Genomic DNA, 16,883 nt, shown 5'->3' with positions numbered 1-16,883 from the left:
ACTCCCATGCAATGGGAATTGTGCAGGAAGCCCGGAATCGGGTCCGACCCACCATTATTAAACCTCCAACCCCAGCCCTCCAAACAGCTTCCAACGCAAACAGAGGCATGAATATCAGGGTCACTGCGAGGGCAGCAGAGGGTGTATGTCTGAAAATATGTGCAACCTCTATTTTGCACCCATCTCAGATGACATGTCTAATATCACCGTGCTAATTTATTTTGCTTTTGGTCATTCGTGTCTCTGTAACATTTTCTTTTTCTGCTTTCCAAACCTACCTGTAAAAGGACCACTTGAGCAGGAATTGACGGGCAGCTTTGGGAAAACTAGGACTCCCTTCGTATGGCTTTAACACCTGTGTTACCACATTATCAAGCCAAACAGCCCACTGCTCCAGGGTACTCTGTTGCTGTAGAGTCATCTTGAAGTCATGTTCCAGTCTTTGTACTGTGCTGTCATCACACTGACACACCCAGGAAGCCTGCTCCTATCAAAGCATAAGAAACACCGAGTTTGTATGTATTATTAGCCGAGTCGTAGCAAACAGCTAGGCACACCTGGATGAAAAAACCTTAGCACTCTGGCAAAACAAGAGACATGTTTATATTACGCTTTTCATGACCACCGGATGTCTCAATACACTTTACAGCTAATTTGAAGTCCAGACACAGTTAATAAAGGAACATGGCAGCCAATTTGTCCATGGCAAATTCCTACAAACAGCAATGTATTAATGACCAGATAATCTGTTCTTGTGATGTCGATTGATGGGAACATACTGGCTAGGACACCAACAACTCTACCTACCTGGTTCATGGCCTAAAGCAAAAACTTCCTCCTCTTGCTGCAGCAGGGCCCAACTTTGGGAAAACAGTGAAGCCTTACAGCATGACGCACTGCTGGTGGAGCCACACTCATGATGTCTTCAGCTAAAGACTTGGGGTCAGTCGTCCACTCAATGATGAGAATGGTAGGTAATTTTTTTCTACTATGATTTTAAACATTTGCAAGCAGTTATGCTACTTTTAGAAACTTTAAACATTTTTGGAAGTTCTAAAAAATGTATAAACTTTTAAACAATGGTACAGAGGAAGAGGAGAGAGAGAGTAAGTGAGGAAGGAGATTGACAGACAGAGAAACACTAACCCCTTCTCCAGTCACCTTGTTGTCAGCACCATGACTAAGTTCTATGACAAGTCCCTGCGCCTTGGCTTTGCCTAAACTTTCAGTCCACCGAGGTCTGTTCCTCGAGTAACAATGCCACCAGCTCATTAACTCAACACTGGCTTCTCAATCCCAAAGATGTCAGAAAGAGCACTTGATGGGACGGGAATAAGACAGCAAACCATCTGAGATTTTGCCGTGTCTTCCCCACCCATTAAGTACTATTTCTGACATTGGCAGAACTGAGGAGCTAGGGCGAGTTGGGGTTGGAAACAGGTTTGGAGTGGCAGCAGTACTGAAGAGGAGCCAAGGGAAGTAGATTTGTTTTGTGATCCTTTCATATTCCTGACAGTGAGTCACAAAAAACTGTGATTTTATTGCTGATACTTCAATCTCAACTACCTTGTCGGACAAAACCCCTTGAAAACTCAAGGCCTCTAAATGCACCTACTTGAAATTTATTTCTCACTAATTTAATCCCTCTTTGCTATGTGCAGCTGCAATTATCAGTCCTAACTCATTGCATTTGAAGTTGCAGGGTATTGTATTGATATATTATTCCAATATGATTTAGGAACTATATGTTGTTTTTTAAAAAAATATATTTTTTATTCTCCTCCTTTTTCACATTTTCTCCCAAATTTACACCCACCAACAATAAACAATAATCAGTAACAAAGGGCAGCACGGTGGCACAGTGGTTAGCATTGCTGCGTACGGCACTGAGGACCCGGGTTCGAATCCCGGCCCTGGGTCACTGTCCGTGTGGAGTTTGCACATTCTCCCCGTGTCTGCGTGGGTTTCACCCACACAACCCAAAGGTGTGCAGGATAGGTAGATTGGCCACTCTAAATTGCCCCTTAATTGGAAAAAATAATTGGGTACTCTAAATTAAAAAAAAAAAATAATCAGTAACAACTATGTCAATCCCCATATCAATAACAATAATCCCATCCTCCCACCAAACCCCAAACATTAGCCCGCATGTTCACATAAACAAATGACAAAAAGGAATTAGGGATAACCCATAGTCGCCATTAACACACACAGCCCCCCTCCCCACAACCGTCCCACCCACCTGCCCCAAATAATGTTCGATGTTATCCAGTTCTTGAAAGTGCAGAATGAATAATGCCCATGAATTGTTGAACCCCTCCATCCTTCCCCTCAGTTCAAACTTAACCTTCTCAAGAGTCAAGAATTCCAACAAGGTCCTCCCGCCACGCCAGGGCACAAGGTGGAGAGGTTGCTCTCCAACCTATCAGGATCCGCCTTTGGGCGATCAACGACGCAAAGCCCACAACATCTGCCTCCGCATCCGTTTCCAACCCTGACGGGTCCGACACCCCGAATATGGCCTCCCGGGGACCCGGGTCCAGTTTCACGTGCACCACTTTAGAAATTACCCTAAAAACCTCCTTCCTGTAATCCTCTAACTTTGGACAGGACCAAAACATATGAATGTGATTGGCGCGCCCCCGCCCCCCAACGTTCACACACATCTTCTACTCCTTCAAAACATCGGCTCATCCTCGCCCTCGTGAGGTGTGCTCTGTATACCACCTTCAGCTGTATCAGCCCCAACCTCAGGCACGAGGTGGAGGCATTCACTCTCGGGAGCACCTCACACTGGACCCCTCCCTCCCTATCCTTTCCCAAATCTTCCTCCCACTTTGCTTTGATCCCTTCCAGTGGTGCCTTCTCCTCTTCCAAAATAGCTCCGTAAACCACCGACAGTCACCCCTTCTCCAGTCCCCCTGTCGTCAGCACCTCCTCCAGCAATGTGGAGGCCGGCTCCACCGGGAAGCTCTGTATGTCCTTTCTGGCAAAATCTCGAACCTGCATGTATCTAAACATGTCCCCCTGCTCCAGCCCATACTTCACGTCCAGTTCCTTCAATTCTGCAAACCGACCCCGAAGAAACAAATCTTTTAGTGTCTTAATCCCCTTCTCCTCCGATTTCCGAAAATTTCCATGCCACACCCTGGCTCAAATCTGTGGTTCCCCCGAATCGGCATTTCCCTTGATCTTGCCCCCAACCCGAAGTGTTGGCGAAACTGCCTCCAAATTCTCAATGAAGCTATTATTTACCGGACTCCCTGAGTATTTCCCCGGGGCCATCGGGAGCGGCACTGTTGCCAATGCTTTCAATCCCGAACCCCTGCACAAACTCTCCTCCATTCTGACCCACTGGGAATCAACCCCTCTGACCCAGCTCCGCACCTTCTCCACATTCGTCGCCCAGTAGTAATACATCAGGTTCGGAAGATCAAAACCCCCTGCCTGCCTTCCCCTCTGAAGCAGCACCTTTCCAACTATGGCCACCTTCCTTCCCCATATGAACGAAGTAATCCTTCCCTCAATCTCTCTGAAAAAAGCCTTTGGCAGAAAAATCGGCAGGCATTGAAAAATAAACAGAAATCGCGGCAACACATTTATTTTAACCGCCTGTACCCGACCCGCCAGTGACAGAGGGAGACCATCCCACCTTGCCAGATCAGCTTTCACTCTCCCTACCAAACCAGAAATGTTGTACCTGCGGAGTCCCCCCATTCCGGGCAACCTGCACCCCCAGGTACCTAAAGTGAGTCCCTGCCCTATGGAATGGCAGTCCCCCACCCCTGACCCCACCCACGGCCGAAACACCACAAAATAGTCACTCCTGTCTAGATTTAGTTTGTACCCTGAGAAAGACGCAAACACTCGAAGCAGCTCCAAAATTCCCCCTATCGACATACTCGGTTCCGACACGTAAAACATCAAGTCATCGGCATATAAGGACACCCTATGCTCTATTCCACCCCCCCCCCCCACACTATTCCTTTTCATACCCCCGAACCTCTTTATGCGATGGCCAACGGTTCAATCGCGAATGCAAACAGCAGGGGGGACGTAGGACATCCCTGCCTAGTCCCATGGTGGAGAGAAAAGTATCTCGAGCTGATGTTGTTTGTGCGGATACTTGCCCTCGGCTCCTTATACAGTAGCTTTACCCAGTTAGGAACTATATGTTTGTGTGTACACATACGCAAGTATTCAGAGTCACATTACTCACTACTGCACTGCAGTCAGGATACAGAACAATGGGAAAGGGAAATCCAGTTCAGTAGCAATGTAGCAAACTACAGTGTTCTAAATAACATTTAAATGGCTGCTGTAATTATCCAAAATGCTGGACAATTTAATATAGGCCCCCAATGAACTTCAGCATTGCTACTTCCATCTTAAATAATGATTTTTATGTCACAGAAATATACACAAGGTGCTGTCGTGATCAGGATTTTTTTTTAAACAAGGGCCTTGATTTTACTTCCCCCACTGTTGACGTTTTTGAAGGCAGAGAAGCTCATAAAATGCAGCATGTGGCCTGGGGCTGCCTTCCTCCTTGCCCCCCGACATGTCTCCCATTTTACAGGTTATGGTGAGATGCTGGATGGCCAGCCTGACCTTTGGCCTATTAAGGCCCTTATGTGACTAATTAATAGTCACTTTAGTGCCTCATTCTGCGTCCACTGCTGTTTTTCCACAGTGGGGGGGAGGGGGGGGGGGGCATTCCAGGTAGGTAGCCTGGCAGTTTATACTACACAAAATGATATTCAACCAAGTGGGGGGAACTTCTTTGGGGGCCCACTGAGCCCATCAGAGACCCCTCCCCAAGATCATATCCCCCCCTCTTAATCCTCTCCCTCTGGCCTCTCAAACCTGACTCCCCATTACTTTTCCTCCCTTATCGGCTTTGAAGAGGTTTGTCAGCCAGGGCCCGCCAATACCCCACATTTATCTTGAAGTTCAGCTAAAGAACCTCTTGTTCGGGGACTGGCTATAGACCCAGCAGTGGCCACTGCTTGAACATGGCACTGGTGGGAATATAGTGTTGGCTGGCAGCACTCCAAGGTGGGATTTCCTCCCCAGATAGGGGCAGAAGTCTCACCAGGTGGCAATTAAAGCCTGCTGAGCATAAAATGGCAGTGGAGCGGATAGCTTTTGGCTCCCAACTGACAATTTAGTCGGAGGGAATATGGCCCTGTAAAATCTGCTGCAAAATATATGTAGCCTGCACAATAATTTTGTGTTTTGAAGACACTCATCAGCTAACTCAGCACAGAGCAAAAAATGAATTTGGAACTTCAGATCTATATGGCTGATTACTGCATCAGGCAGGAACCATAGCCTACCAGGTAGGAAAGTGACCATCGCACCTATTTTGTAATAAAGAAAGACTGTAATTTTTAATCAGTTTTCTATTCCTGTCCCAGTACCAAAATAATGCTAATTGAAGTCACAAATGACAACTCCTGTGATGGTTGTTGTGATATCACTTTAAGAGAAAATACAAATGATCAAGGAACCAGGATATAAACAGCATGTAACCAACAGCATGTTTGTGGTGCGAGTGGTTGCAGCTGTTTCTGTGAGTAATGGCGATTGCTAAAATCAGAAAAAGTAGATCTATCTGTATGAGACTGATGAGTTTGCATAACGGAACCAGAAACCAATGAATAGTGACTGTGGTGTATTATCCCTCCTCCATCTTTCTGCAGCCCAACTCAAATTTGACAGCGCCACCCACTTCCAAAATCCATCTTTCGCCCAGCTTACTGGGACTATACTTATTTGGGTCTGCAGTTTCTTATCCAATTGTAACCACACCTGCAGCAAGGATTCCTCTTGGTCAACTCTTCATTCTCATTTACATGTTGGGTGAAATTGTCCATTTGGGAGACTATAGGCACGATGTTCCCAAAAGGGATCAAAGTCCCCTAGCGAGTGCATTTAGCAGGTTGTTCTTGAAAATACAGAAAAATGTGTCATTTGAAACATGGAAGTCTGGCAATATCTGGTCTGAGAGGATATAGGGAAAGATCCCACAAAAGGTCAATAGCAGTTGCAAAGAGCAGGATTATAAAATGCAGATTCTTTCTCACAAGCAGGCTTAGCAAACACACAGGATTCATGTAATAAGCTAAAACAATGGCTCACACCTTCATTAAATGTAACTATCTTAGGAAGTTTCTGGAAAAGCATGGATGAGAGTTTCAATTGAATTAAGTGACGAATGTTTAAAACAGGCAGGTCTTTCAAGTCATAACCAAGTAAAATTTTAGCATACAGCTAAAAGCAAAGGTTTCACACCTTCACTGAAATTAACTCTCTTAGTAAATAGCTGGAAAGGATGGATGATGTTCAGTCAAATTTGCTGTCAATTTTAAGTGTGAAATTCTACTAACATCAAGTCAATTAAAGAAAATTGGAGACGACCTGTCCACAAGAAACATAATTTAAAGTGAAAATCAAAGGCAAAGTTATGAGCTGGGGACAATTGTAAAATTAAACTATTCACATGACAGGAATTAAACCAAAGCAACTTTGAACATCACAAAGGACAATGTAATCAGATCTGAGAGGTGAGGCTATGCCCAGAATGAATACTTAGTTGTATTAAAATGTTTACATCAAAGATACGTTTTTAACAATCAAAGTGAAATAAGTTAATTTACAATAAGGCTCTAAAAACTTAATAATTGGTAGAAAGAGAATATAAACCCAGGGAGCAGAAGCAGACCAGCAACAGCAACAGGACAGGAGGGGAGGAGAACTCAGAGAGAGAAGAGAAGCTCTCACAGCTCGGTCATGGGAAAGACAAGGCAAGCAGCCGAGTTTAAACAGCTATACATCTAAGGAAGACTAGAATTTAAACAGGAGTCAGAGTCAGCTGAGAGATAGCTAGCAGAGCCAGCTCTTATAGCTCAGTACATGGATCGACAAGACACAGCAAAAGAGCTAACCAGCGAATACGTCCCAAGAAGACCAGATTTTAAAGAAGATTGATTGTCAAGGTGGGCCTGAAGGTCCCTTCAACCAACCAGCAGGATCCAGAAGCAAGATCTTTTTACCTTTCTGTAAAGAAAGTATTTGCAGCTTTTAAAAGAAAAAGTATAATAATAAAATAACTTAACTTAACCTGAAAAAGTGTTTTTTCCTAAAGTCTACTTTACTTACTTAGCAATGCAGGACCCAGGACATCGATGCTACTAAGTGGTAAGTAGATAAAATCTTCGGTGAAGGTATGGGTTATACCGGGGGAGAACTTGAAAATATAGTTTGACCTGAATAGCACCCACTGAAGCCTGCATCTGAGTCAGGGAGTGAGAATCCCTGTTTACCATTTAGAATATCGACCCTTTTTGGGATAGGGGAAATTCTAAGAATAATCGTGAGGTTTTAAAAACAAGGTTGTTTCCAGGTGCTCGCAGTGCTGAGAATCACACAGCTATTCAACACGGCTCATATTGTATAAGCTGAGGCCGCACATAACGCCATTTTGTACAGTGGGGAGCTCGGCTCACCGGAACTCCCTCATGTAGCGGGAGATCGGGATGCCGTGTTTAAATGGCAACCCGATCTCCGAGGCCCTAGAAACGACCCCTGACCTCCCCCCCAAACCCCATGCAAACACACTGTGGGAGGGTGCCTGGCCCCGCACCACCCACAAGATCCATGCTGGGCACCCATGGCCCGATCGCAAGTGCAAAAATGACAGCTTTGCACCTTGACAGTCCCAACCTGGTAGTGCCACAGGTGGCATTGCCAAGGTGCCAGGCTAGCATTGCCAGAGTGCTCAAAGGGAAGGCAGCTGGGGTCACCAATACCCTGGGAGCCCCCCAGAAGTGCTGTTCCATCAGGTCCCCGTTTGTCTCAGAGGCGAAGGGGATGAATCACAAAGCACATTAGAGTCAGGCTTGCTGCTTCGCTCTAATATGCAGATTTTCCAAAAGGTGATCACATCCACAATGGGCGGGATTTACAACGCAACGTCTCATGAGACCGCGTTGAATCTCATGAGGCGTTGCGAGCCGCGTAGATCCTGGGAGCGGGGTTTCCTGGCTTTTGTCGGCCATGCTATTCTGGTACAGCATGGCCATTGACGCCAGGACTGAATTGCGTGCAGTTCGCGTTCCTGTTTGGGGCGTTATTCGCGGTGCAATTCAGGACATGTTAAAGGGCCAGCACTCTGCTACCGCAAATTCCCTTTAACTAGTTATTTTTCATGCCCTCATAATTGACCTTATTTAAGTTTAAAATATTAGTCTTCAACGTCCTCTTTTGTCCTTCAAACTGAATGTACAATTCAATCATGTTATGATTGCTGCTGCCTAAGTATGTAGCTGTGATACAGACTGACAATTATTGGGCATTTCTTTATATATATTCTTTCACAGAATGTCTGTCTTGCTGGCAAGCCTAGCATCTGTTACCCATTCCTAATAGCCGTTGGGAAAGTGGTTCTGAGCTGTTTTCTTGAATCAATGCAGTTCACATGATGCAAGTACACCTGCAGTGCTTTTAGAAAGGAGGTTCCAGGAATTGGACCAATGACAACAAAGGAACTGCAAAATTGTTCCAGGTCAGGATGATGCGTGTCTTGGAGAAAAACTTACAGGTAGCGATGATCCCATGCAAATGCTGCCTTTATCCTTCTAGGTAATAGAGTTTGCAGCTTTGGAAAATGCTGTTGAAGCAATGCATCTTGTAGATGGTAGACGCTGCTGCCACTATGTGCCGGTGGTGGAATGAATGACTGTTTGAGGTGGTGGATGGACTGCCAATCAAATGGGTCTTTGTCCTGGATGGTGTTGAGTTTACGGAATGGTGTCGAGTTTACGGAATGTTGTTGGAGATTTACCTCAGCTCTTTAATTCAACTTCAAACGGATAGAGGGGAATAAAAGCACAGTTTCATTAATTTTGCCTGCTGAATCTTTGACCCACTCTGGGAACCCTACAGATACCCTAGAATGCAGAGCTCTTTTGGACAAAGCCTTAAATCATGCTTTTTCTGACATCTTTACATGATGGCACCCAAGTGACAAACATTAACAAAATTGAGCCAGTAGATCAGGATTGCAACCTCCTATCCCATTCAGATAGACGATCAGCATGATCTAGTTGAATGGCAGAGCAGGCTTCAGGGGCCCAATGGTCTACTCCTGCTTCCATTTCCTATGTTCCATATGTTCCCATGAATATCAATCCTTCATTTATTATAAAGTTTGGCCCACTTACATATTATTAGAGAAAACTGTAGGAAATCCGGTGGGGGCAGAGACATGACACAAGGGTCTTCCTCTTCAACTCACCTGGGAATGCAAATTTTCCAGCTGTAGTGGTAGTAAATAGCTATCCTAATAATAAAATCATAGGATCATAAAAAATTGCAGCAGCAGTCGGCCATTTGGCCCCTCGTACCAGTCAATAAGGTAATGGTTGATTTTATTGTGGTATTAACTCCACTTTCCTGGCTGCCCCCATTACACTCGACTCACTTTTCAATTAAAAATCTGTCTAACTCAGCCTTGAATATATTTAATAATCCAACCTCCACTGCTCTCTCGAGAAAGAAATTCCAAAGACTCATATCCCTCTGAGAGAAGAGATTCCTTGTCATCTCAGTCTTAAATGGGAGATCACTTATTTTGAAGCTCTGTCCCGTAGTTTAGATTCTGCCATGAGGGGAAACATTCTCTCAGCATCTACCCTATCAGGCCCCCTCAGAATATATGGGCGTGATCTACTGGTCAAGCTGCGCTCAAAAAACAGCGCGCCGCGGTGCAACGACCGGTAAATCACGGGAGACCCCACTCCCAGGATATACCCAGAACACCACGCCTCACGAGATGTATTGCAATCTCACGAGATGTCGCAATTTAAAACCTGTGGGCGGAATCACGTTTTGGCAAATCTGCATATTAGAATGAGATAGCTAGTCTCACTCAAATATGCAGTTCCCTGAGGTAACCAAGGCATTGGAATATGACCTCTTCACCTTGGGCGATTGCCATTCAGTTCTGGTCTCCACAAACAGGGACCAGACATGGGGGTCTCCCAAGGGATTGGAGGCCCCCAGGTCCATGCCCTCCAGGCAAGGTGGTACCTTGGCAGTGTCAGCTTGGCACTGTGGAAGTGCCAGCCTGGCAGTGCCACCTGGTATTTTTCATGTAGTGGCACTGCCAAGGTGCCAAGCAGGCATTTTTCATGTGAAGTTCCAGCAAACGGGGCTCCTCAGTGCAGGGAATGGAACTAATTGCGGCCCCGTAATTAACTAGAATCGCGTTAGCATTTTTTTCCCCTCGGTGCTGCGAGCGCTATTTAGTTCGATCGTGCCTTTTATGTTTTAATAAGATCACCTCTTATTCTTCTCAGCTTCAATGAATATAGTCCCAATCTGTTCAACTATTCCCCATAAAACAAACCCCTTCATGCCAGGAATCAACTTTATGAACCTTCTTTCAACTGCTTACAATGGAAGTATATCTTTCCTTAAGTATTATGATGATGGCCGTGAAGAACTGAATGAGCAAAAGGAACTAAAGCAAAAACAATCTCGTAATATTTTCAGGAGGCTTTGTACAACATTCCTCCATCAACCAATACCATCAGAATGCAGATTAACTAGTCATTCATCTTATTTGCTGTTATTGGATCTTTGCTGTGCAGAAACTAGTTGGAGTATTTTCCAGTAACAACATTTTAAAAATAACTGAATGGATGCAAAGCATTTTCGGATTTCCCAAGAAGTTGACAACGCACGTTTACTCTTTCTTTAATTATTTCATTGTGTAACAACTCTGTGAGAGAACTGCAGGTTAACTCTTGTATGACACGTTTTAAAGGATCCTTTGGTTCAGTACAAGTGTCCCTAATGGTATTTGCACTACAGTATTATAACAGATTTGACAACCAGCTTTGTTCATTTCCAATGGGATTTTTAAAACTAGGTTTCAGCTCCATTATTCTTGGATTAAATTTAGGTTGGATACAGTGACACCACTATTACCAACCAGAATGGAGATGATTCGGCAAGTGTTCAGTCAACATGCCTGTAAATTACAGATTGATTTTACACGCATAATTTGTGTGTAACTATCCTCCACTCACTGCATTTTGCTGGTGAACACACCTTGCGTTTAACAGGAGACATTAAAGCAGCTTTGTTGAGTTGTGTTTGTTATAGTTTGTAAAAAGTCTTTTTAAATATACTCTGTGTATTGTTTGCTGCAGTGTGCTATTTAAACAGATTCTGCTGAGTAAATAGACTTTGTTTTATGTAAGACTATGTTTGATGTGCGTTCTGCCATAGCTCCCAGTCCAACTAATTAGCTGACATGGTGGTGTTCATGGGCACGCTGCTAAATTTATATATTTTTTAGTGGGCTCGAGGTGCTGTGAGGACATCCAGTTCACAGTCCTTTGCTTAGTAACTCTTTGTAATCACCCAGAAGGATTTGCATAACTGCTGTCCAGGGAGAGGTTTTCTATCCTCATTATAAGTGCAAGCCAACTTTGTGAAGAATCACAGGTCTGAACATAAAACCTACCAAATAATAAGATACAAAATACCACTTCGAGGGTGAATGCATTGGAACACAAAAACACTGCCTCACCCCTGCCCGAAATTTTTCTATTTTGTTGAAAGGTGAATTCTTGTTTTCGTCAAGATGAGGAATGTCAATGTTGGAGAATGGAATACATTTTTGCCTCTGTATCCATTGTCTGCAACGGACAAGGATAAAATATTTAGATATAAAGTAATGCTTTCTCTACACTGCCTCAACAATGTGCTCAAACCTCAGTCTTAAAAGGATATCTTTTATTGTCCAAGTATGATAACTCTGACCGAGATGATCAATTTAATGGCAATTTGTGAACTGTGAGCTGTTTTATGCCGCCAGCAACTATGAAGAAATGTTTTCAACTGATCAAATTCAATTCACATAGATGCTGACAACTGGAAGAGAGGAGAGACTTTCATACCATCTGTTTGCGGTTTTACAAGGAGTACAGGTTATGTTTTTATCACACGCAACTTAAAAAAGTTTTGAGCTCAGTTAGATTCCATAATCATATCTGGCCCTGTATTAGCAAGTGTCGAACTAAAAAGAATTTATAGTCCCCACTAATAGATGTTTTTAATTCAGATGTAGCTTTACAAAAGGCTGTGGGCACTGATTCATAAATAATTTTACTCCACTATGAATATGGTGTTACTCCAACCACTGGCTACTCTTGTCTTATTTTGGGGCACTTAATTACTCTAAACTTGCGGCCTTTTCAAAAGTCAACAAGTAGTCTTTTTAATTAATTGGCACAAGAGTGTTTTCAGATGTTGTAAGAATAGCAACACTACCTTTGTCATATACTGCAATACCCACAGTGTTGCCTCCAATTAGCTTATGACACAATAGAACAGAATCTATGTAATTACAATCAGAAAGGGACCTGCGGATGGATCTCTAAGAGGTTCTTTCTTGAAGAAAAGAACTGGGAGATATGCTGACAAGCTAAGCAAACCTTGGTAGATACATTTTTAAAAGACAACACATTTCAGTGCTCTTCTTTTTGTTAAGTTTGATAATAATAAATCTATCTAAATTTATTTTGACATATTTCAGACTTTTATTGCCACCATGAAACTCTTCAAGCAGGGTACCATCCCTGCAGGGCATTCAAAGAGAGAGCAAGTGCCAAACACAATATAATTTATAGTTCTAATAGTGCAAGTCTTATTCAAAGGCAGTTTGATAAAACACTGTGGTATTAGATCATGAACTATTTTATTCCACTATAAATTTGTTGTTGCTACAATCAATTACTTTTATTGTATTCTTTTTGGGACCTTGATTACTCTAAATTTGTTCCTTGTGAATTTGTCAAGAGTGCCTGGTAGTACTCCCATTTCTAATGGTGAGGAAATTGATACTTCCGACGCAATTCCAAAGTTGGGAAAAGGATGAATCCATAAAGTGTCATCAGAACTCTTTTTTCAGGCAAAATAATCTATATATATATATTTCTAAAAGTAATTCAGGGAAAAATCAAGCGGAGTGTTATTTCCCAACGTTAAAAAGGGTGGGCGGGAATTACCGGCTGTTCACACCGGCGGGAAATATCTGTTCTACGCTGGCGCACAGATATCCTGCCGACAATGGGCATTGTCACCAGGAAATCCCATTCGACAATGGCGGGGGCGGTGGATCCCACTGCCGGGCCTCATCTGCCACCGAAAAACATGCGGTAGGGTGGTCGGTAAATCCCACCCGGAGTAGCTAGAATTGAAGGCAGGCTTTCCTTCTCCAATAGGAGTAATTCTGTTTCATTCAGAGTTAACTTGCCAAACAACTAAATTAATGTTTGACTTAAAAGATGGAGCATACAAAAAAAATGAAAATGAAAGGGGTTTTTCAACACTCCTGATTTTCTCATCATTAACATTAATCTTCAGAAAAGCAACAGTGCCACGAACTGGGTGTGCTGACCTCCATGGCTGGCTCTCTGATCTATGCTCATGTCAAGCTGGGCTTGACTTACTGAACAGCAGTGTGGTGAATGTGGACTTAGACAAAACATTTAATAAAATGGATCGCTGCTTAAATAAAGAATTGAAAAGTATGTGTTTGTGAGGTGAGGTCCCCAGAGGGGAGCCATGATTGACAGGATTGTTAATTGGAAAACCAGATGCAGAGGTCGGTGTTCTTGCTTTGTGGTATTTCCCGTTTCCTGATAATTAATTTTAATGACAGGGAAACTGCAAGTGCCATGATCTGGATAGGCATTGATCTGAAGTTCCATTCAGGACTGAAACCTCACAAGTTCTACCGGAGAGGGATTTAGGCTTGATGCCAAAGCAGAAGGAAGATAAATAATGGTTTGTGCAAGTGATGAACATGATTTATCAGCATTGAGCCAAGCTAGACAAACATAATTACTTTTTCCCTTTTCTACTTTCTTGTATGGCTGGTTCTATACATCAAACATTGACATTAAGAACTTTGTTATTCATAATGATGGAAGGTTCAAAATTACAGAACATAATTCAAAAAGTATGAAATTTCAAGAATAAAACATGAATTCAGGCAGAACTATTTGACAGAAAGAGGATAGAAACATGTTCAGCAAGATTTTCCACTCAAACTGTACCACTTGCTGATTCCGATTACTTGATTGCAGTGTTAATGTAAGCCTATTTGTGACAAGAATAAAGATTATTATAGGATATTTCACTAGAAGTGAGGGGAGACTTTAAATAAACTAAATATATTGGCCATAAATTTCTGCTGTGTGTGTATTTGGCAATCTGGTGTTTGCCTTCAGAGTTAAATGTTTAATTACATTTCTGCTTGCATTTTGCAGAATGTAAAATGTTCCATCAAGCAGTGGTACAATGGGGCAGCATTGTAAAATGTTCAGAAAAGATAGGAAAGGAGGAAGGGTAGCAGTATTGATTAAAGAGAAAATTGCAGTGCAGGAGAAAGAGGTGTCCCAGAAGGGTCAGAGACAGAATATATTTGGCTAGAGGTAAGGAACAAAAAGATGCAATTAAATTGTCTGGTGTAGTCGACAGGCCACAAACTAATGGAAAAGATGTAGAGGAACACATTTTCACGTAATTACAGAGATGTGCAAGAATTATAGAGTAGGGAATTAATGTCCAGAGGGACTTTATTTCTCCGAATAAAGACAGAGAACGCAGTAGTGTGAAGAGCAGAGAGAGGCAAGAGTTCCTCGAGTGTGTTCAGGAAAATTTCCTTCAACAGCATGTTTCCAGTCAACCGAGAAAGAGTTGTACAATGGACCTGTGAGCAAAGTTATAGCTTGTGGAATTAAAGGGCAGGGCCGATGTAGTAATCCATGGGAGGCAGGAGTTCCGTCACCACACCAATATTTATTTACAATAACGATATTACAGGAGCAGCTACAAACAGTGCTGCTAGCAGTCCAGTCAATTTAAGACTGGCTCACAAAGCCTACACAGGTGATTATATGGGCCCCCTCAATGAGCTATCATTGAGGGAGCTCATACTCCAATTGGCCAACCAATAAAGCCAACTGGAGTTCATTACACCCCTCCCCCCAAGGTCAGAGGAATTCCTGCCAGCTGGCATTCCTCTGAGCTTCTTCCTGCTCCTCATGTCTGGGTCTGTCACCTCTGTGTCGTCCGCCGGGTTGTTTTCCGAAGTGGGCGGGGTGTACCTTATAGGTGCCCGTCTTTTCCTTGAAGACCTCCTTGGAAGTTGTTCTTCCTCCTCCTTGGGGAGAGGTGTCGCGGAGGCCTCGTCGAGCGTGTCCATGTCCGACTCTGACGACTGGATGACGGGGTCTGGAGAAATTGCTCGGGGCTGGGGTGTGGGTATCCTTTCCGTCTGGACTATCCCAGCTCGAGGCAGTCCTGCTTCGCCTGCCTCCAGGTGTGGTTCCACTGCCCTTATTTGGTCTAGGTGTTTCTTCAGCACCTTACCTCCTATTGAAACCTCATAGGATATGGGCCCTGTTTGGGACTCTACCGTGCCTTTGACCCACGTTGGTCCATTCCCATAATTCTTGACCCAAACCGGTGCCCCCACCTGGAAATGTCTCTGCTGCCGACTATTATCATGCCCCCTGCATTGGGCCTCCTGTTGTTTCTCCACTTTCCCCGTTAAATTTGGGAAAAGGAGACTCAGCCTCGTTCGCAGCCGCCTTCCTGCACCTGCCACAAGTCCCGAAAGACGTGTTTGTCATGATATGCAGACACACACACACATAATGATATCCAGCCAGGCACAGACAAGCAGCTAATGGACACAGAGAACAGGACATGACCAATAAGCAAGCAGGACACTCAGGGGTGGGATCTGACTATAAAAGACACGAGGCACTCACACGCCGCCTCTTTCCACTGATGAACATCTAGAGAGTCAATCAAGGGTGTTGTTACAATCTCACACCTCCACCACGTGGCTAAGAGCTAGTCTGGTTCAGTCAGACAGAGTAACCACACTTAAGTTAGAGTCAAACTCACAGAGAACTGTGCTAACTGTGCTATTAGTTTAATAAACCTGATTGAACTATCTTCAAGGTCTGGAGTATATTTCTGATCTAAGCTGCATCCAGTTGCAGCCAGTGTTATACCAGTGTACCTACCCCAACATGATACCAGGAGACTACTAATTTAAGGTGGCTTACCTCAGTCCATTCCGTGACGACCAGCAAATGTATCCCGGCACCATGGAGAAGATTCAGGCTCCTCACCAGCTCAGGACCTCTGGCAATCTCAGTGCCAACTGGTGGACATTCAAGCAAAAGTTTCTGCTGTACATCGCAGCCTCAGACTTCGAGGGTGCGTCTGATGCAAGAAAGATCGTGCTTCTCCTCTCAACAGCGGGTGATCAAGCCGTTGAACGCTTCAACTCGTTTAACTTCACTGAAGGCCAGGACAAGACAAGTTTCAGACAATGCTGGACAAGTTTGATAGTCACTGTGAAGTGGACACCAATAAAATCTTCGAGCGCTACATATTATAACAACGTCTTCAAGGTAAAGATGAATCTTTCAATGCCTTCTTCACTAACATCCGCCTGCTAGCGCTGTTCTGCAGCTTTGGTGATATTGCTGACTCCATGACAGAGTTCACTCTGATCCTCTGAGAGAGCAGCTCTTAAAAATCAAGCATATGACCCTGCCAGTCGCAACTGAAACATGTACAGTGCATGAGCACGCAAAAAATCGGTATTTCCTGGGGGCTCGCAATATTTGGGGTTGCAGAGGAGCTGGGAGTGCAGGAGGCGAAAGAGGCCGGCATTCTGACTTTTGCGTCCCTAGTAGCCCGGCGGAGGATTCTTCTTCAGTGGAAGGCTGCGAGGCCCCCAAACGTGGAGGCCTGGATCAACGATATGGTGGGGTTTA

The 16,883-nt window shown here is 43.9% G+C and overlaps 1 protein-coding gene across 5 annotated transcripts in view; it reads right to left on the bottom strand.

Moving 5' to 3' along the window:
- The window catches only part of rfx3 (regulatory factor X, 3 (influences HLA class II expression)), a 572,273-nt gene that overhangs the window by 42,805 nt on the left and 512,585 nt on the right, over positions 1–16,883 (bottom strand). For all 5 annotated transcript variants that reach the window (XM_038804657.1, XM_038804659.1, XM_038804656.1 and 2 more), the window contains one exon: positions 279–487. In XM_038804657.1, coding sequence (XP_038660585.1) covers positions 279–487 — 209 coding nt within the window. The remainder of the gene's footprint in view (positions 1–278; positions 488–16,883) is intronic.

The sequence above is a fragment of the Scyliorhinus canicula genome, chromosome 8, assembly GCF_902713615.1.
Source record: "Scyliorhinus canicula chromosome 8, sScyCan1.1, whole genome shotgun sequence".
NCBI classification, from domain to species: domain Eukaryota; kingdom Metazoa; phylum Chordata; class Chondrichthyes; order Carcharhiniformes; family Scyliorhinidae; genus Scyliorhinus; species Scyliorhinus canicula.
The sequence above is the reverse complement of the archived record's forward strand: the minus strand, read 5'-3'. Positions and strand labels throughout refer to the sequence as shown.